Raw genomic sequence first — 21,373 nt, 5'->3', positions numbered from 1 at the left:
CCATGAAACATACAGCACGACTTGGCCCTATTTCAGCAACCTGGGGATGGGCATGCTCACGATGCTTCCCCAAACCCTTCCTTCCAACGCAATGCAGCCACAAAAGCAGTGGGAGAAAAGCTATATGCAGCTACAGACACATGTGGACACACATCCCACACAAGTATCTGCTTGCCTGGATACACATGAATGTGCACACTCACACACAGACATGTATGCAAAACAGCACCCACAGACACACTCATACACACTGTTCATATGTTACATGTACATATAACATACATAGAGCATGACTGTACAGGTACACAGAAATGGACACACACAAAGTACAAATATCTGCATGCATATTCACAGACCTGCATATAGTCACACTTAGACACATGCACACACTAACACACTTGCCCACATTTCTGTGGGCCTTCCCAGGAAGCCCCATCAATTTCCCCTGGAGCCTATCAATTTCCGCAGGACGGGCAGAGAAAGTACAGGAAGAACTGTGGTTCCTTCAATCTGAGAAGGTGAAGGATGGATGGGGGTGGTGGATGGATGGATGGATAGATTAATAGGTGGATGGATGGGTGGATGGGAGACACTCAAGTGACTTCCTATTTTGAAGCTAATTTGAACAGAAGCCAATTCCTCAGCCTTCTTTGGCCACCCTTTCTGATACTGACCCGCATAGGTCTCCAAAACCTACTGACAGTCCTTCATGGTGAACTGCAGCCAGTTCCTGCCCTCTGAAGTTTCAGGGGTAACGTCATATCCAGGGACTTCAGAGTTGTGTATCCAATTCCACTAACACCTCTACTCCATGTCAACCTCCTGCCACAAGCTCAAAAGGTACCAAACCAAGGTGCTCACCTCCCCCCACATTCCATTGTTCCTGCCTAATTTCCCATCTCAGTTAGTGGCCTCTTCCTCCTTCCAGCTACACAGGCTAATATCCTAGAACTCACCTTTGAGTCTTCTTTCTCTCACCCCACACTGAATCCATCAGGAAATTACAACGGCTCTACCTTCAAAGTGTATTTATAATCCAGCCGCTTCTGACCACCCCTGACACGTCTGCTCTTGCACTCTCCACCCTCATGGGAAGTCCATTCTCAGCACAGAAGTCAGAGTGATTTCACTGACAGAAGTCAATGACAGAAGAACAATAGAGAAAATCAATACAACCACTGTTGGCCACAAAACTGACCAACCTTCAGTTACACTGACCAAGAAAAGAGAAAAGAAGACTCAAGTTACTAAGATCACAAATGAACATTACTACCGACTTTACAGAAATTAAAAAGATTATAAGAGAATATGATGAATGAAATTCCTAGAAAGATGCAAACTACCAAGACTGGCTTAAAAAGAAATATAAAGCCTTAATTGACCAATAACAAGTAAATATTGAGTCGGTAATCAAAAAAACTTGCCACAAACAAAAGCCCAGAACCAGATGGCTTCACTGGGGAATCTGAACAAATGTCTAAAGATGAATTAACACAAATCCTTCACAAACCCTTCCAAAAAACAGAAGAGGAAGAAACACTTGTCAACTCATTCTATGAGACCAAACAAAGACATCACAAGAAAACTACAGACCAATATTTCTTTTGAATAGAGATGCAAAAATCTTCAACAAAATACCAGCAAGCCAAATCCAGCAACATATAAATATGATTTTACACCATAACCAAGAAAGGATTTATCCCAGGAATGTAAGGTTGGTTAAACATACAATCAATGTAATGTACCATACTAATAAAATAAAGGACAAATGACATGATCATCTCAATAGATACAATAAACATAAGCCAGGCCACCTACTCCTTAACACAAAACTTCAACTCACTCTCAGTAAAAGCCAGCTCGACCCAATGCCCACATGGCCCAACAAACCTTGTCCCCATCGCCTCTCTGTCCTCTCCTCCTTTCTTCACTCCACACTAGCCACAGTGCCCTTTTTGTTGGTCCCTAAACCTACCAGATCAGAGAAGGCAATGGCACCCCACTCCAGTACTCTTGCCTGGAAAATCCCATGGACGGAGGAGCCTGGTAGGCTGCAGTCCATGGAGTTGCTAAGAGTCAGACACGACTGAGTGACTCCACTTTCATTTTTCACTTTCATGCATTGGAGAAGGAAATGGCAACCCACTCCAGTGTTCTTGCCTGGAGAATCCCAGGGACGGGGGAGCCTGGTGGGCTGCCGTCGATGGGGTCGCACAGAGTCGGACACGACTGAAGTGACTTAGCCTACCAGATAATCACAATGGTGTGATCACTCACCTAGAGCCAGACATCCTGGAATACAAAGTCAAGTGGGCCTGAGGAAGCATCACTATGAACAAAGCTAGTGGACGTGATGGAATTGCAGTTGAGCTCTTTCAAATCCTGAAAGATGATGCTGTGAAAGTGCTGCACTCAAGATGCCAGCAAATTTGGAAAACTCAGCAGTGGCCACAAGACTGGAAAAGGTCAGTTTTCATTCCAGTCTCAAAGAAAGGCAATGCCAAAGAATGCTCAAACTACCGCACAATTGCACTCATCTCACACGCTAGTAAAGTAATGCTTAAAATTCTCCAAGCCAGGCTTCAGCAATACATGAACCATGAGCTTCCAGATGTTCAAGATGGTTTTAGAAAAGGCAGAGGAACCAGAGATCAAATTGCCAACATCCGCTGGATCATCAAAAAAGCAAGGGAGTTCCAGAAAAACATATATTTCTGCTTTATTGACTATGCCAAAGCCTTTGACTGTGTGGATCACAATAAACTGTGGAAAATCCTAAAAGAGATGGGAATACCAGACCACCTGATCTTCCTCTTGAGAAACTGTATGAGGTGAGGAAGCAACAGTTAGAACTGGACATGGAACAACAGACTGGTTCCAAATAGGAAAAGGAGTACGTCAAGGCTGTATATTGTCACCCTGCTTATTTAACTTATATGCAGAGTACATCATGAGAAATGCTGGGCTGGAAGAAGCACAAGCTGGAATCAAGATTGCTGGGAGAAACAGCAATAACCTCAGATATGCAGATGACACCACCTTTATGGCAGAAGGTGAAGAACTAAAGAGCTTCTTGATGAAAGTGAAAGAAGAGAGTGAAAAAATTGGCTTAAAGCTCAACATTCAGAAAACTAAGATCATGGCATCTGGTCCCATCACTTCATGGCAAATAAATGGGGAAACAGTGGCTGACTACATTTTTCTGGGCTCCAAAATCACTGCAGATGGTGACTGCAGCCATGAAATTAAAAGACGCTTACTCCTTGGAAGGAAAGTTATGACCAATCTTGACAGCATATTAAAAACCAGAGACATTACTTTGTCAACAAAGGTCTGTCTAGTCAAGGCTATGGTTTTTCCAGTGGTCATGTATGGATGTGAGAGTTGGACTGTAAAGAAAGCTGAGCGCCAAAGAATTGATGCTTTTGAACTGTGGTGTTGGAGAAGACTCTTGTGAGTCCCTTGGACTGCAAGGAGAGCCAACCAGTCCATCCTAAATGAGATAGTCCTGGGTGTTCATTGTAAAGACTGATGTTGAAGCTGAAACTCGAATACTTTGGCCACCTGATGCGAAGAGCTGACTCATTTGAAAATACCCTGATGCTGAGAAAGATTGAGGGCATGAGAAGGGGACGACAGAGGATGAGATGGTGGGATGGCATCACCGACTCGATGGACGTGGATTTGGGTGGACTCCTGGAGTTGGTGATGGACAGGGAGGCCTGGCATGCTGCAGTTCATGGGGTCGCAAAGAGTCGGACATGACTGAGCAACTGAAGTGAACTGAACTGAAACCTACCAGATACACTCCTGCCTCAGGGCATTTACAGTTGCCGTTCCCTCTGTCTGGCACACTGTTCCCCTAAATATCCCATAATTCACCATATTGTGAATTTTATTTATACATCTTGCCCATTACCTGTCTCCATCAACTAGAATGTGAACTCCTTAAGAACAGAGCTATTTTTGGCTGTTTTATTCACTGATATATCCACAGCATTTAAACCAGCATGCCACTTGGTAGGCATTCAATAAATACTTGTTTTAAAAAAAATGAATGAACAACAAGAGCTGGTCACTCAACCATTCACACAGTGAGCAGTGATCACCCCCACCCTGCCCCCACCTACCTGACACCATGCTTTGAGCTAGGAGGGCTGAGAAAGATCAGAACCAACCTGGGCCCAGCTGGGAGGGGCGATCAGAGCATATGTAACCAGGGCATGAGGAAGACAGTGCTCAAGAGCAGAGCGGATGGAGAGAGAGGGCAGGACCTAGCAATGAGCGATGGCTCCATGGAGAGACGGTGCTCCAGCCAATCCGTGAGGGCCCAGAATGATTCAGGCACATGGAGAAGGGGAGGGAGAAAAGAGAGCAGATGGAGAGCCCAGATGTAGGGGGCAGGGGGCATGTTCTGGGAACCAGGCGGGGAACTGCATGGCAGGACCACATCGGAATAAGGCTACTAAGGATATCAGGGCCATCCATGAGGGGCCTGGAATGCCAGGATGAGGAGTCAGATTTAGTTTTCCCGAGGAAAACCAAGGCGCCACGCAAGGCTTTTGAGCAGGAAAGGTCCGTGGTGTCACTCTGGCAGCGCGAGAAGAACAGGTTGTGGTGGGCGAGCAGGAAGACAAGGAGACCAGGAAGCTGGCTGCTTGGGACGGTCCCAGAGAAACACAGCAAGGTGAGAGCCAAGACGGGACGGAGTGGACCAAGACAACAGGGGCGGAGGCTGCCCTGGAGGCTCAGTGGTAAAGAATCCACCTGCCAGGGCAGGAGACACACAGATTCGATCCCTGATCCGGGAAGATTCCACATGCCGCGGAGCAACTCAGGCCACGGGCCACAACTACTGAGCCCGCGCTCCACACCAAGAGGAGCCACCGTGATGAGCAGCCCGCGCACCGCAACCAGAATAACCCCGGCTCACCACATCTAGAGAAAAGCCCGCACATCAGTGAAGACCCAGCACAGTCACAGATAAATAAACAAATAGAAATTATTTTTTTTAAGTCCATTAAGGAGATAAACTTACAAAAAGAGAAAAGAAAAGAGAGGCAGTTTGGAGGTGTTAAGGGTTTATGACTGGTGTTAGTGGGCAGGGGTGGGGCATGGGGAAGTTGGGGGAACTAGAGCCGGAATCTCGGGACCCCAGGAGCACAGAGCCGTGGAAGTGGCGGGGGTTGGGGGGTGGGGTCTGGTCAGGGCGTCCAGAGGGAACCACACCACTTCTGGAAGGCTGAGGAGTTCTGGGGATCCCATCCGGCCCCTGCAGGAGCCGCAGGGGGAGCAGGTTCCTAGCACAGGAGGGTGGACACGTCCCAGACCCGCCCACCTTCCTGCCCCTCAGCCCCTCACGCCCCAGGGCAGGCCCAGAGAAGAGATTCTCCAGCTGGCCTCGTCAGCCAAGGTGCAGTGTCATTTCTAGATGAGCCATCCAGCTCTGGAGATGCGCCAGGCTACGGAGGGGGGACAGCTGTGTCCCCGCAACACAGCCAAGGAGCCACTTCCCAGAGCCAAGCAAGACAGTGGCAGAAGCAGAGCTGGCAGGGGCTCCGCGGGCCCAGCCAATGCAGAGACAGGCCTTCAATAGGGCTTCCATCTGCCCGGGGCCGCCGCCTCCCTGCAAGGTCAGGCTCATTCAGTCCCCACCAGCTGGAGATGATGATCCCAGTCATGCTCTCGGCCAATAAGCACTAAGGCATTTATTAGGCTGGCCTGCTGTATGCCAGCCTCTGTTTCTCTCCCATGGGGGTGACAAGGGTCAATGCGGCATGAAGGACATATACTTTGGAGCCTGCAGGGGTGGAATTAGAGGCTGATCTGTCTCATCCTCGGTGCTGCTGTCTCTGGGCCTCAGTTTTCCCATCTGTTGAGTGGGGATAAGAAAAACCCTTTCCAACAAGGGCATATGGTGGTGGTGGGTTAGTTGCTGAGTCATGTCCGATTATTGTGACCTCATGGACTGTAGCCTGCCAGGCTCCTCTGTCCATGGGGTTCTCCAGGCAAGAATACTGGAGTGGGTTGCCATTTCCTTCTCCAGGGACAAGGGCATGACAAGGACCAAATAAGAGCACGTGCAGGAGGGAATGCGAACAGAACTTGTCTACTTCCCAGGAATTTCAGTGGAAACCCAACCAAGGCTGAGGACGCTGGTAAGAAACACTCATACCTTAAAGGAGATGCCACCCACCAAGGACAGTACAGGGCATTAGTTATATCTACCCACTTTGGTCTAGCTTATGACACTCCTCCAGGCAAATATTCTACATTTATTTTAAATAAAGAGGATAAAAGACTGAGACTTTCCCTGCATACTTTTAGACTAAAATAATACAGTAGAAGAATCACTTTTAGAAGAAATGAGGTCCCATTATCGCCAAAGCATTAACCAGGAGGGACTTCCCTGGCAGTCCGGTGGCTGAGATTCCATCTCCTACTGCAGGGGACTGGGGTTCAATCCTTGGTCAGGGAACTAGATCCTACATGCCAAAACTGAGATCCCACGTGCTGCAATGAAAACCCAGTGCAGTGAAAAAAAAAATTTTTAAAGCATTAACCAACAGCTTAAAGGACACACTTTAGATTCAGAAAAGCTTAGGCCCAAATCCTAGTTCTACCCCTTCCTAGCTGAGGCTCTTGGTAAGCCTTAGTTTACTCATCTGTAAAATGGGAATATCAGAACTTCACCTGGAAGGAGTGATAAATATAACATTTGGGAAGACCTGGCACAGTGTCAGCCTATGTGAAACAGCAGTTCCCTACCCACTGCAGCCCACTCCCACCTCTGAAGGGGCCCTCACTTACATAGGAGGCCAGGAGGGTGGTCGGGGCCAGGATGAGAGCCAGGTAGAGGCAGGGGGCTGCAGCAAGCAAGCTGGCAGCACAGATGAGGGGCTCAGCCTGAGGGTTGACTTTCTTGTACCTCCTTGAAGTCTCTGCTCCCAGGATGACCCCAATAATGCCAGTGACAACAGTCAGTGCCCCGAAAATCAGGCTGATGGAAAAGAGCAGAGAGGGCTTGGTCAGCGGTGGGATCAGGATAGGGGTCCGGCCACCTGCCCTCCAGTGCATGACCTGGTATGTGTGTATGTGTGTGTGTTCAGTCGTGTCCGACTCTTTATGACCCCACGGACTATAGCCTGCCAGGCTCCTCTGTCCATGGACTTCCCCAGGCAAGAATACTAGAGTGGGTTGCCATGCCCTCCTCCAGAGGATCTTCCCAACCCAGGGATTGAACCCATGTCGCCGGCGTCTCCTGCATTGCTGGCAGATTCTTTACAGCTGAGCCACAGGATCTGGTGCCTGCAGGGCGTGTGGCTGTGGGCCTCTTCCCCTCCCTCCTAACCAATGCTCCCGGGTCCTTGGGACCCTGCTCAGGGGTCCATGCACTCCCCTACTCTTCCCATCCCCTTTTCTGCCTCATCCTTGGGACTCCACTGGCCGTGTGGGTGATCTTTCCAGCACCCCAGCTCCCAGCCTGTCTCATCACCAGCAACCTCCTGCACTGTCTCGCCACTGAAAACTGCCCCACTCAGAAATCTTAATTCTACAGTCCCACTCTAGCCCCAACCTTCTTGCCTTCCAGCCCCAAATACTAATGGGATGTGAGTGAACATTTACTTATAGAGCTCCTATGATACACTGGCACTCACCTGGGAATTTTACACTTCCTTGAGTCCATCCTTCCCTCTCTGTCTCTGAACATACCTCCTAACTTCACTATCTTTCCCACCTACTCCTGGGCCCACTTCCACTCCACTTGGTCCCTCTTGCAGCTTCTTCCTGTAGGAATATCATTCCAAGATAACCTCCATACAGCTCCCCAGAGAATGCTTTCTAGGACACCAATCTGACCATATACCTGCCCAGCTCCTGCCTAAAATTCTCCACCAGTTCTTAAATACCCACCAGATTTGATTCCAGTTCATTTTGGTGTGATCTGACCTTCCTGATCTGATCCTTGGTGACCTCAACCCCAAACCCCAATTCCATCCTCCTCAACCCCTAGACTTGTTGCTGTCCCCACTTCATACCTTTATTCCTTCATCTAGAACACCCTTCATTGATTTTTCTATTTACCAAATTCCTATACATCCTTCAAGACCCATCACAAATGTCTCCTCTTTGGGGATGCTTTCCCCTGTCCGTTTGCTGATTCATTCACCCTTTCAGTTACTATAGCACCTTCTGCGTCTCTGTCATCAAGATCACTCGCTAGACTGTGAATTCCTGGAGAACAGAACCAGGCTTGGTTTACTTTCTTGACTCTGGGCTGGGAGCATAGAGTCTGGAACAAGTGATATATGTTAAGCAAATGGCTCACAGATCTCTCCCAGAATTCCCAAGTGAAAAGGTGAGGAAGGTGAGGTTAAGAAAGGTCAAGGTCAAGATTACCCAGCTAGTAAGTGACAGACCAGGATCTGAATATATATCTTCATCCTCCTGGTCCATCCTAGCCCAAAAGATGAACCCAAGCCTCCTTTTAAAGGCAAAGGGATGCTGAGACTGACTAGCGTGAACTCTTGAAAACAACAAATGTAACTAAGACTTTTCCAGCCCTTAACTGGATTCCTGTCGTCCTCGAAGCAAGCTCCCGGCCGGCACTGCAGCACTGGCCCCTGCTGACCTGTGTAGCCTCCCTTCTTTTCTCCCTCCCTCACTCTGCATGAATGATTGAGAATTCTCTAAACTTACCCCACACTTCCTGGCTTCCCCGTCTTGGCCCACACTCTTCCCTCTGCCTGGAGCACCACCACCCACCAACCATTCTCCACATGGCCAGGATCCTCTCCCAGAGCCAAACCTTTCCAAAAGTGCCAGGTGCCTGCCATTACCTCCATGGCTCCCACCAAGGCGCAAGAACATGACAGATGCAAGACCATGGTTACTGACAAATTGAATGTCACCAAAAAAAAAAAATCTCTCCAGAGAAGACAGGGACCTGCCTGAGGCCACACAGACCCACACTAGCAAAACCAGGGTCTCCTGGCTCTGTTCCTACTGAACAAAGTATGTGTGTCCTTAGGCAGCTTAAAGGTGCTTAACCAAACCTTCCTAGGCTTCCAAGCTGTACCAGGCTCCAGCTCAGCCCGGTCAAGTGACCCCGAATCCGGGTGAATGCTATCTGCCTCTGAGTCCTGGTCTGAGCCGAACTTGGCAGGTTCTCAAGACCTTTCTAAGACTCTGGATTGATTATTCAGACAAGTGATTTAGATGGGGGCCCCCCAGAGCCCCTGACCAGAGGGGTGGACAGAGGAGACACCTACCACGAAGTGTCCCCACCCCCACATCGCCCTCCCAGAATCAGACTCTCAGAGCCAAGAGGGTCCTTAAGGCCTGCAAGTTCTGTGCTGATCCTCTGTACAGTGGCCCCGGCAAGCAGATACCCAACGCCTACTTACATGACCCCAGGGGTGTGAAACTCAGTAGACCCTTGCTGCCCCTTCCGTCTGGGCTCTGGATGTTTTAAGTTCTCCCTCTGGCTGAGCTAGAATCCTGTGTACTGCGGCTTCCTGCTCCCATCCAAGCTTCACCTGAGGGCTTAGCCTAACCAAGGAGGGTGTATGGACAGGTAAGTTCTGGGGACTTCCCCAATGGTCCTGCGGCTGAGACTCCACGCTCCCAATGCAGGAGGCCTGAGTTCAATCCCTGGTCAGGGAACTAGATCCCTCATGCCACAACTAAGACCTGGCACAGCCAGGTAAATAATATTTAAGGGGAAAAAAAAGAAAACAGCTAAGATCTATGCAGAACCAGGGCTTTCTACCCACCCTGGGGTAGGCTAAACAATGCTCCTCACCCAAGACATCTATGTCCTAACTTCTGGAACCTGTGACTGTTCCCTTGTATGGGCAAAATAATCTTTGTGGATGTGACTATATTAATGCTCTTGAGCTAGAGAAATTTTCCTCCACTTTTTAGGTGGGTCTTCAGTGCAGCTACAAATGTCCTTATAAGAGGGAAGCAGAGGGAGATCTGAGACTGAAGAGGACAAGGCAATGTGACTGTGGGTGCAATGATGCGGCCTCAAGCAGAGGCCGCCCGCAGGCACCAGAAGCGGCACAGAGGGATGCTTTCCGAGGGCCTCTAGCGGGAGCGTGGCCCTGCTGAACTTGGTTTTGACCCAGTGAAACCGTTCTGGACCTCTGGCCTCCAGGACTATGGGAAACATTTCTGTTGCTTGAAGCTACCGAGCATGTGGTCATTCGGTCCATCAGCCCTAGGACCCGAACACTAGCTCCCATGTCAGTTTCTCAACCAGGTTCTGGGAAGGAGCCAAGTTAGAGGAAGAGGCTGAAACAGAGAAAGGGGAAATCACTGGCCCAGGAATGCACAGCCAGTGAAGGCCTGGAGTGGGATGGAGTCCTGGTTTATTTTTCCACTTTTTCAAGCTGCTGGGGGACTTTTAGGACTCAGTGTTTGCCTCTGGGGAGATAAGAATCTAGCTGTAGAGCCAGGATAAACATCATAATATCCTGGGACTTCCCAGGCGGTCCAGTGGTTAAGATTCTGTGCTTCCACTGCAGAGGGCACGGGTTCAATTCTCTGGCTGAGGAACTAAATTCCCACATGCCATACAGTGCAGCCAAAAAAAAAAAAAAAAAATCACAATCTCCTTTGGTGCCTCAGTTTGCCATCTGTGAAATGGGACAGCCTCAGGCTACAGGTCCCTCTGAAGCAAGGCTGCCTAGAAATCCCACCATTCCGTAGGTCCCACAGAAGCCTCACTTACCCCCAAGTCCCTTCCAGACCCTCACAGGGGCCCAAGAGCAAGAAGACAGGGACTGGGGCCTGGAGATGACAAGAGAGCGGCCTGTGGCCACTCAGAGCAGCAAGAGCTCTGCCTGAGCTAGAACCAGGCCGATGGGCCCCTGAGTCCTGGTGTCCACCCAGAGATTGAGTCTAGGGACTCAGAACCCCAAGAACTTCCCCATCAAGAACCCAGATGTTGGGGACTTCCCTAGTAGTCCCATGGTTGAGACTCCATGCTTCCATTGCAGGGGGCACGAGTTCAATCCCTGGTCAGGGAACTAAGGTTCTGCATGCCACACCGTGTGGCCAAAAAAAGAGTCGAGACGTCCCTCACCTGTCCTGGCTGTTGCACGGCTCCCGAAAGCAGGGAAGGAGCAGCCCGTGCACCACACGGGCCTCGAACAGAAACTTGGGGGCCCAGAAGCCCAGAGCTCCAGTCACAAAGGCCATGGCTGTCACCCCAAGCGTTGACCACACAAAACTCCAGCTGAAAGAGAAAGTGGATGAGACAGAGGACAAGATGGTTGGATGCCATCACCAACTCAATGGACATGAGTTTGAGCAAGCTCCGGGCAGACAGTGAAGGACAGGGCAGCCTGACGTGCTGCAGGCCATGGGGTCGCAGAGTCGGACGTGACTGAGCAGCTGAACAAACAAGAGAAAGTGCTGTGGATGGAACTGGGAGAGGGCTGGGGCTGTCAGGGCCTGTCCGCTCCCCTCCTCCATCTCCTGGGCACTCAGGTGGTCCCAGATCCTCCACTGACACCCCCTAAGCAGCCTGCCCTTCCCACCTCCACACCTTCGCTCCTGCTCTGCCTTCCTCCCTCCTCTCTGAGGACCAAGTCTCCCCCACCAGAGCGACCCAAATCCAACATCACATTCTCCAACAATCTGTCCCTCTCCCCTGCCCTCCACTTGGCTCATGGCTCTGTAACAAAGAAGTGGCGTCGGGTCCACGCCCCACATTTTAGTAAATTATGAGACCTGGGTAGGTGACCCCAACCTACCTCCCCAGCCATGCCAGGAACAGAGGAGGGATGCTCTCCCATGAGGTTCAGAGAGGTGAGCGATATACACTCGGGCATCTTCCCAACAACCTGAGAAGCCGGCAAAGCTACAGAAACATGTCTGCTGAATAAATGAGGGGAGCTGGGCTCCAAGTCTCAGATCACTCAGGGATAAGGCAGTGGCAGAGCCAAGGCCGGAGCTCCCTCCCTCCCAGCCCAACTTCTGTCTCATGGCAGGCAGAGGAAGGCCTCTGAGTGGGGGAGTGACATCTCAGGTGGTGACAGAGAACTCAAAGGAAGAAGAGGGCTGTGAACGCTGCTGGGGCAGTCAGGGAGGGCTCCCTGGAGGCAGAGGGAGGGAGGGCGGTGATGCTGGGGCAGGCAGAGGGGTTTTCAATGACCCGCAGGGAGAAGCAGAGACACTCACTTTCTCCACAAGTATCTGACGTCCTCACACCAGCTGCTCCGTGGGTCCCCCATGGTTGCGACCCCCTGCTTCTCAGCAGCTCCTCGGGGTGGGTCTGGAACCAGCATGATAAGCAGGATCAAGGCCACAGCTTCCAAGCAGGGCATGATCTGGGGACAGGAGGGCCCAGGAAGCTCAGGGCCACACATTCCTGTAAGCCAGGAGATCCCAGCAGTGACTGAACTTTGTGGACCAGGTTCTTGGGTTGCTCTGCGCCCCGGGGGATAGGGGACACGGGCTCATATCGGGGGAGCTGGTTATACACAGAGCTTGGCATACCACTGCTTCTCAACCCTGAGAGGATGGGCTCTCTGGGGAGCATGGGCCCCTTGGGATTTGACTCCTGTACAGACACTACTCTATTGGAATCAGTGAGGCTGACACAGTTGAGAACTGGAGGCTTGACTACACTGACCCCGACTGTGGAGTACTTGCTGCCCCCGTGTCTCCTTTCCTGGCCCACACCTCCATCTGCCATGCCAGCCTCGTCCAAGCTGGCAGGGCAGCTTCCCCTCCCTCGTCTCACTGATCCTTAAGATGCCATAAGGTAGCTTTACTCCCCCACTCTACCGATAGGGAAAGTGAGGCCCCGAAGAGGGAGGTGACTTCCTTGAGATCACACAGCTAGCAAACTGAACGGCTGGGATGTGAACCAGGCGTGCAAATTCCAGAGGCCACGGTCCATACGCAGCCCTGAAGCTGCCGATGTCTGAACACCCGCCATGGCGCCAGACGCTGTGCCAAGGGGCTAAGGCCACTGGAGACTGGAAAGTCCCCGCTGGCCCAGGGGGGAAAGCAGAGGGAAGAAAAGGAAGCTGGACTCACTCGGAGGGCCCAACGCCAGTTCCCAGTCAGCTCCGTCACAGCCGACCCCAGCACGTAGCCCAGACCACTGCAACAGAGAGGTGGGGGAAATGGGCCGTGAGGGGAGGCAGGCGGCCCCAAGACCCCAAGGCCAGCCTGAGCCAGGGTGCCCCTACCCCAGGGAGCCAGCTCTCGGCAGCTCACAGCCTTTTCACTGGTAAAAGTGAGCCACGTGAGGCCCAGATGTCCACTGCCCTTGGTAAGTCACCAGTGACCTCTGGCTCCAGGCCCATCCCACCGAACCACTGTCTCCCTAAATGAGGACCACTCACCCCGCCTCTCCAAGTCACAGCCCTGCCCAAGGCAGGTGACTTCAGGAAACCTGAGTCAGGGTTCAGGGGTCTGACTGCAAAGCTCACTCTGTCCTATCCCATTGTGGGGTGCGTGGCCCAACCCTAACACAGTTCCCTGCCTCTCCCAGAGTCAGCCCCTCCCTGTGTGGCCCACACTGCTGAGCTGCTCTTTCTCCCTCCTCCCGGAGTGTATTAGTATGTAGGGAGCATCTCCATTACATATCTCTAACCCCCACCATAGCCTACAGGTAGGTGCTACTGGCCCCACTTACAGATGAGAAAACTGAGGCTCAGAGAGATAAAGTGACACAGAGAGGAAGGGTAGAGTTGGGTTTCAAATGCAACCCCTTCTGCTCAATGTCTCCTGCATCCAGCCCAGCCCCTGTTCCGACCCCTTGGGGCCTCAGTTTACCATCCAGAGAAGTGGATCCAGGGTAATACCAACCTGCCAACAGGGATAAAGATGTAGAATATGGCCAGCACACGGGTCCGCTGGTCCCTCACGAAGAGGTCTCCCAGGACAGTGGGCGCGATGGTGGAGTAGCTGGCTGTGCCAGTCCCCACCAGCCCCCGGGACAAGAAGAAGAGCCAGGAGTACTGGGGAAATGGGCACAAGACCACAGTCAGTTCCAGAAATCACCCTCAGGGCAAAGGGAACTTAAAGATCTGTCAGAGGAACCAAGGACATCCTGTGACATGGAAGAGGGGGATCAGTGCTCTAAGTGAAAAGTGAAAGTGTTAGTTTCTCAGTCCTGTCCGACTCTTTGCAACCCCACAGACTGTAACCCACCAGGCTCCTCTGTCCATGGGATTCTCCAAGCAAGAATACTGGAGTGGGTTGCCGTTCCCTTCTCCAGAGGATCTCCACACCCCAGGGCTCCAGACACCTCACTATTCCCCCAAATCGCACAGGCGCCCCCTGCTGGCACCCACAGCCACTGCCCTGAGGAGTCCTTTTCCTGGGCATCCTGGTTAGCAAACTGGCCTTTGTTCACCAGGCCACTTCCCGCAGACAGTAGCAGTTACCCCCACCTCCACCCCCAGCTCAGTCCGGAGGAATATGCCAAAGAGGAAGGTCCCTGTTAAGAAAGTCCAACAGCCTGTTGAGAAGACCCCTCTCTCAGCCCTTGGAAGGCAGTTCCCCCCAGCCAGCCTGGAGCAGAAACAGCTCTACTGGAGCTGGATCACAGAGGAAGAAGATGGGGGAGGGCCCCCCAGGGGGCCTGGGAAGGAGTGAGGGCACCTACCCGGGGGGAGATGAAGGAACTGGAGAGGCCAGCTCCAGACCAGAGCAGGATACCAAAGCTCAGCGTGGCCTTGCGGCTGTGTCGGTCGCCCAGGTAGCCAAACACGGGTGCGGACAGCAGCAGGAAGCTGATGAAGACTGGAGGAGACACACAAGGGGCGGCATGCAGCTCACTCCCCCAACAAAGACGGGGTGGTGGCCGGTGCAGAGCAGAAGGGTCCAGTAGGCCCAGAAAAGGGAACTGACTCAGCTTGCTTAAAAGTGAGTAGAAACTGGTGAGAGAAAAACGTAAATTGAATCCCCCAACCCCCACCACGGCCCAGAGTCACAGGGAGTGGGAGGAAAGGGGGGGCGGTGCTGGGCCTGGCCTCAAATCTCAGCTCTGCGGCTTGCTCACTGTGCAGCCTTGGGTGCCTAAGGCGTGCTCTCTGAGCAACAGTCCAACAGTGGAGGGCAACATTCCCCTTTCTCAGGCTGTGTAAACATGAGACAGAGGTGAGCACAGAGTCTGGCACGGAGCTGCCAGGACCCTGTCTTTAGGAGAACTCCCACCCCTGTGAGCCTGACTTGGGGCCTGGTGAAATTTTGCTCTCAGGCCCCTGCTGGAGGTAGCAAGTGGAAGGCCAGGTGGGCGGGGTGTGGGCCAGATGCCTGCTTTGAGCAGATGAGCACGGTTAAGAATGAGCACACTGATTATAAAATAGCGGCCCCTGGAGGCTGGAAGAGACTTGGTTTTCCTAAGTAAAACATTCCCCTGACGCTGCACTTGTATTTATACCATTTTTCCAAAGTACCTAACACTTATGAATTGGTGACTAGATTAATGAATGCGTTTACTATTCTGCGAGGACAAAGAAATTGCCACATTTTTGCTTAACTACACCACGTGGATAGGTATACCTTCACTGCTTCTGTTCCTCAAATAAAATCGCCTCCATCCTTCTCCCTGAGTCCGCTGCCTCCGAGAGCCGGCCGGCGGCCAGGGTAAGGTCTAACCCTCCGCCACCCGGTCCCCCGGCCCCAAGGGCCTTGGGCTCTTCGGGGCCCCGCCCAGTGTCTGCGTTTTCATTCACTAAGCACAGATGATTGACATTTTCTGAACCCAATGCATATCCAGACTCGTCCCAACTCAGGTTCCAGCCCCTCCCACTTTGCCCTGACCCGCTCTCGTATTGGGTTACGCCATAAGCAATTGGCGGAAATTAAGCCAGTTTTGACCTACAAAAACGGCAATTTAATGTGGTTTGACCTAATACTCCGCAGAGAATGGTCTTTGATGTCAACGGCATTTAAAAATTTAATAACTACTGCCAAAATAGGCCTCCAAAAAGGCTGTATCAATTTACGCTGGAATAGAAGTATTACACATTGTTTGCTGACACTTGATAGGATCAATCGATTTATTTTCGTTCATTTAATGGTTAAAACACAAACGGTGTCTCGCCTACGTTTTAATCTGCATCATCCTTTTCCCCAGTGAGGTTGAGTATCAGCCCCTAGGTTCACATCCTCAGCCTATTTTTTTCTGTTGGCTCTGTGTTGATAATTTCTCCAGTCCCTTACGTTTGTTTTAAGGATTTAAAATAAAATTCTGAGACTGAATTCCTGGGCTCACATTCTGACCCCACCGCTTCCTAGTTGTGTGACTTTGGGCAAAATCCTTTACTCTCTGATTCCCCTTTTATCAGAGTACAAGAGTAATAGTACTTCCCCCCTAAGCTTATGAGGAAGATTAAATAAAATAAAGCACATAAAAGACAAGCTTTCTGTAAATACCCAACAGATGTTATCTATTATTATTGCTAATTGCATTTATAGTTTCAGTCACCATCATACAGAAGAATTTAGCTTTGATGTAATCAGATGCATCAATCTTTCTCTGGGGAGGTTGTTTTGTGCCTTGTTAACACATGTCTTTGTCACCTAAAGCTTCTATTTCCCCAACTGTTCTAATACTTTACGAGATTAGGGGTAGGGATTCCTCACAGTACGTGCGTGTGCATGCTCAGTCGCTAAGTTGTGTCGGACTCTTTGCTACCCCATGGACTACAGCCCACCAGGCTCCTCTGTCCATGGGATTTCCCAGGAAAGAATACCGGTGTGGGTTGCCATTTCCTTTTCCAGGGGATCTTCCCAATCCAGAGATCGAACACAAGTCTCCTGCGTCTCCTGCATTGGCAGGCAGATTCTTTACAACTGAGCCACCTGCAGGATACAAACACTTTAAACCAGCAGATCTCCTGGAATGGAGAAGCCTGCCCCTAAGTGGAAGGCAGGCACGCCTTCACTCCTATCTCCAGATTCAAATCATTTCTGTGACAAGGCCGAAGTCATTAAGGAGCACAAGGTTCAGAGAAGGACTCTATAAGCAACCACCTGGATTTGAATCACAGCTCTCTCACTTGCAAGCTGTGTGGCCTTCAGAAGGCCCATTGCCTTTCTGTGCCTCAGGTTTGTCATCTGTAAAATGGGCATAATAATAATAATCCCTGCCTCGTGGGATTGTTGTGAAGATTAAATGACTACATGTTATTAAGCCCTTAGAACAGCACCTGGCACATGGTAAAGGCCACATCAGTGTTTGTTTTAAATATTGTAAATCAATTAACCAACTCCAGCAGCATCTCTGTCCCATTGCAGTGGGGCGGTGGTGGGGGAGGGGGGTGGGAGTCTGACCACTGCTTCGCCCTGCCTCCCACCCCATTCTTATAGCTACACTGAGCTCTCTGAGCCATCGTTTCCTCCAGTCTGCACCGCTGCGGTGACACAGAAAAGTAAGAAGACTCACCTGAAGTCACCGGGGACAAGCCTGGTTGTCAGGCCTCCAAGCTCACTGCCCTTCCCACATACCTGTTTGGGCTACTTCTGCAGAAAAGACCCTTCCATTCATCCAGTCTCAAACACATACATGTACATGCACATCCCCACTGCACACTCACAAGCACGTCTCTGTGTTCACAGGCTTTCTCTCTCTCTCTTTCTCTCCCTCTCTCTCGTCCTCTCTCTCACACACACAAACTTCTCCCTCCACACAACTCAGTTATCAGGGGCCTTGCAGTAATAATCCTGCTCGCCATGGTAAGAACCAGGGAAGAGAAATATTGATTCAACTTCCATTGTCTGTTTAATCTAGAAGATTCTGGGTGTTGAGCCTAGAAAGCCTCCCTCTGGCTACAATATGACTGGAAGGTGAGCACCATCTGTCCACCTTAGCCCTGAGATAAGAGCAATTGGGAAAGACTGCCATCTGAAGCAGTGATCTAACTCTTTTGTTCATCACCTCCATTTGTAGAACCGTGTACCCCTTTGCATGTCTTCAGCTGACATCTAAGGCATTTTTTATCATAAGTTTAACTAGCTGCAAAGGATGTGATTTCCAGCCGTGATTGTATTCTTTAAACTAGATTGTCATCAGTCCTTAGGGCTGCAGATCAAGTTCATAGGAAACATGTGCCATAGAGCATTATGGGCAAAGTCAGTCCTCATTTGGCAGATCAATAGGGCAAATCAGACTGATTGTCAGTGAGAAAGATATGAAAATGTCGGCTTCATTTTTTAATTAATTTTTATTGGGGTTTTGTTGCTTTACAATGGTGTCTTGGTTTCCACTGAACAACTTCATTTTTTTTTTAATTGAAATAGATGTGTTGATACCCATCCGTGAGACAACCATCTCACTTCTGGATCCTCAGTTGTAGATAAAGAGAACGCGATCGGGCCAGGGAGATAAGGCTTGGCGCCTTGCCATCCTGGGTTTGTGGCCTGGAGCAAACATCCCCATTCGGGTTCCACCGACACTCTCTCTGTCCTGCCCCCAAGGCCTCATCAGCAGAAGCCAGCAGCCTTGAGGGGTCCCTCTGTCTGATGGGTTGTTTTTTTAATATTTTATTTGTTTATTTGGGCGCACTAGGTCTTAGTTTCAGTACTCAGGCTCTCAGTGGCAGCATGTGGAATCTAGTTCCCTGCCCAGGGACTGAACCTGGGCCCCCTGCATTGGGAGTATAGAGTCTTAGCTGCTGGACCACCAGGGAAGTCTCCCCTGGAGGTTTTTTACACCTAGTAAAACTCAGAATGGGGAGAGCTGTGTTTTCCTCCCCAAAATGGTGGACAGGTGAATATTAAAGGGGAGGTGGGAAAAAAGACCCAGATGCTTGTTCTCAGGCAGATCTATCTTAGGAAAAAAATATATGGGCTTGAGGATCTGTACAGGAATTCTCAGAACTGTAAAGAGCACACATGAGTATCCTGTGTTGTGACAGTGTGTGCACATGTGTGGGTGCGTGTGGGTGCATCTGTGTGTTACCATCCAGAAACCCATGGGGGAAAAGTTAGCACCTCTTGACCCCAACCGCCCCCACCTTGAAATGGAAGGTGTGGCTGCTCCCCTCTGCTGGACTGTAAGCCCCAGTGGGCCCAGACCCCATCTGAGCACCTGTGGGTATGTGTCGCTGTCTATCAATCTACTTTAATTTTTTTAGTTTTGGCTGCACTATGCAGGATCTTAGTTCCTTGACCAGGGATCGAACCTGTACCTACAGTGGAAGCACAGATCTTAACCACTAGACCACAAGGGAAGTCCACTGTCTGTCTGTCTGTCTGTCTGGGTCCTAGTGACCAGGTTTTACAGATCCATGAGAAGAAAGCACATGTTAGAAATTCTAACCCCAGCTACAAAGCTGAGCTTAATAGACATGAAGGATGAATGACCAACTCCCCGGCCAGGATCTGAAGCCTGGCAGCCTTTTCAAGCCCCAGCTCCCTCCCTTCTTCCCCCAGTGTGTGTGCATGCTAAGTTGCTTCAGCTGTGTCCGACTCTTTGCACAGGCAAGAATACTAGAGTGGCTGCCAAGACCTCCTCCAGGGTATCTTCCCAGCTTGGGGACAGAACCCGTGTCTCCTGTGGCTCCTGCATTGCAGGCAGATTCTTTACCGCTGAGCCACCAAGGAAGCCCCCTTTCCCCAGCACTCATCTTCAAACCCTAAGAGGCTGTTCAGGCACCAAATCCCAGCCTCTACTGCTTCCTTCTCTGACACAGACTGTCCCTCCCACCCAACCACCACCTATCCTCTGCACCAGGGGACTCATGGGGCTCAGGCTGACCCCCCACCAGCAGCTGGAGCTGCACAGGGAACAGGACCTGCCAAAAGACCCCTGCCCAGCATGAGCCAACGACCCCAGGCTGGGGACTCCCTCCTTACCTGTCTGCAGCAAACCAGCATTGCTGTCACTGATATGGAAAAACTTCTGTACGTCCAGCAGCACTCCTGTGGACAGATGGACAGTGCTCAGGAAATGGGAAGTTGCCTGCCAGGCCTCCAAAGGCAGCTGCCTCTGCATTAGGGACAGGCCCACAGCTGACCAGCTCATCACAGACATGGCACCCAGGCCTACTCTTCTCGTCCCTCTCTCCCACACATGCACACAACCACACACACACACACAAATACAAATACAGGATCTAGCATATCCCAAAGGCACAGACATACCAATTCACGCACAAGCCTGCATGCCTGGACTACACACACATATTCACGCATCACAGACATGCAGATCCACATAGGCACATACAAACAGGCACAGCCAGAGATATGTACTCCCAGAAGCAGACACACACACACACACACACACAGGAGCCAGCACTCACAGCCGTGTAAGTCCAGTCTCATACACATAAAGACACACCCACAGGCACATGTGCATCTTCACATATGCAGGCCTGCCATTCACATCATCGTCAGAGTGGCTGGGGTGCTCAGTCACTCAGTCGTGTCTGACTCTCTGCGACCCCATGGACTGTGACCCACAAGGTTCCTCTGTCCCTGGGATTCTCCAGGCCAGAATACTGGAGTGGGCTGCATTCCCTTCTCCAGGGGATCTTCCTGACCCACGGATCCAACCCTAGTCTCCTGAACTGACGGGCGATTCTTTACCACCATGCCACCTGGGAAGTCCCAGAATGACTGGCAGCCATTCACTTAGACTACGGTGCAATGAAAGTTCCTGAAACTGTGCGGCACCACAGCCCTACTTGTATACACACTCCAGACATTCATAGATATGCATATACTTGCATGAGCATCTACATGCAAAGACATATGTGCCCTGGCCTGGCACAGGTGCACACACAGAGCGTTCCTCCAGAGGCATGAACACACCGACATGGAGTGCCTGTGAGAGCTTCAGAGGTAGGACCCACTTAGGTCTGACCCTGGCCCCACCTCCCTGAGGGTTGCAGGTTCTTGCTTCAAGATCTTGCTAGGCTGATATCTCATCAGTCCCTAGTCGTATTTCAGAGCTAGTCAGGGTCCAAGGCACCTGCTTATCTGAGCTGTGAGGCTCTGGCCCTGTCATCACTTTGAATTATGAGATGGCTGAGGGCCATCAGTATCACTGTGCCCATTATACAGATAGAGAAACAGAGGCCCCAGCCACCTATGGCTGTACAGTTGGGACCATCCCAGCCAGAGGCAGCCCACCCTCCCACCCAGTGTCACAAATGGGGCTCTGCAGGAACGCCCCCACGATGGAGAAGAAAACCTGCCATTCACACCTTGAAGACCTGCCAGTGGGCGAAAAAGATGGAAGAAACAGAGAAGTCAAATAAGAGATTTTTGTTCTGATATTCACCTTGGACCCAGTTCCCACAAAATCCAGATACTACCTTGTATGTCCTTCCTTCTCCCTTAATACTTTTAATTATATGAATTAGATATATTCATTGTCAAGAAAGAGACAACA

General features: G+C 50.8%; 1 protein-coding gene across 7 annotated transcripts in view; it reads right to left on the bottom strand.

Annotated features, from left to right (window-relative positions):
* Positions 1-21,373, bottom strand: part of SPNS3 (SPNS lysolipid transporter 3, sphingosine-1-phosphate (putative)) — a 73,419-nt gene that overhangs the window by 27,627 nt on the left and 24,419 nt on the right. For 4 of the 7 annotated variants that reach the window (XM_061143158.1, XM_061143161.1, XM_061143159.1 and 1 more), the window contains 7 exons: positions 19,834-19,899; positions 14,636-14,772; positions 13,834-13,985; positions 13,057-13,123; positions 12,193-12,341; positions 11,093-11,245; positions 6,811-7,000 (listed from right to left, as the gene is read on the bottom strand). In XM_061143158.1, the coding sequence (XP_060999141.1) occupies positions 6,811-7,000; positions 11,093-11,245; positions 12,193-12,341; positions 13,057-13,123; positions 13,834-13,985; positions 14,636-14,772; positions 19,834-19,899 (914 nt within the window). The remainder of the gene's footprint in view (positions 1-6,810; positions 7,001-11,092; positions 11,246-12,192; positions 12,342-13,056; positions 13,124-13,833; positions 13,986-14,635; positions 14,773-19,833; positions 19,900-21,373) is intronic. The other 3 variants (XM_061143162.1, XM_061143163.1, XM_061143160.1) reach the window with 2 other exon arrangements.

The sequence above is a fragment of the Dama dama genome, chromosome 5, assembly GCF_033118175.1.
Source record: "Dama dama isolate Ldn47 chromosome 5, ASM3311817v1, whole genome shotgun sequence".
In the NCBI taxonomy this organism is placed as follows: domain Eukaryota; kingdom Metazoa; phylum Chordata; class Mammalia; order Artiodactyla; family Cervidae; genus Dama; species Dama dama.
This window is presented reverse-complemented; position numbering and strand designations above follow the sequence as displayed.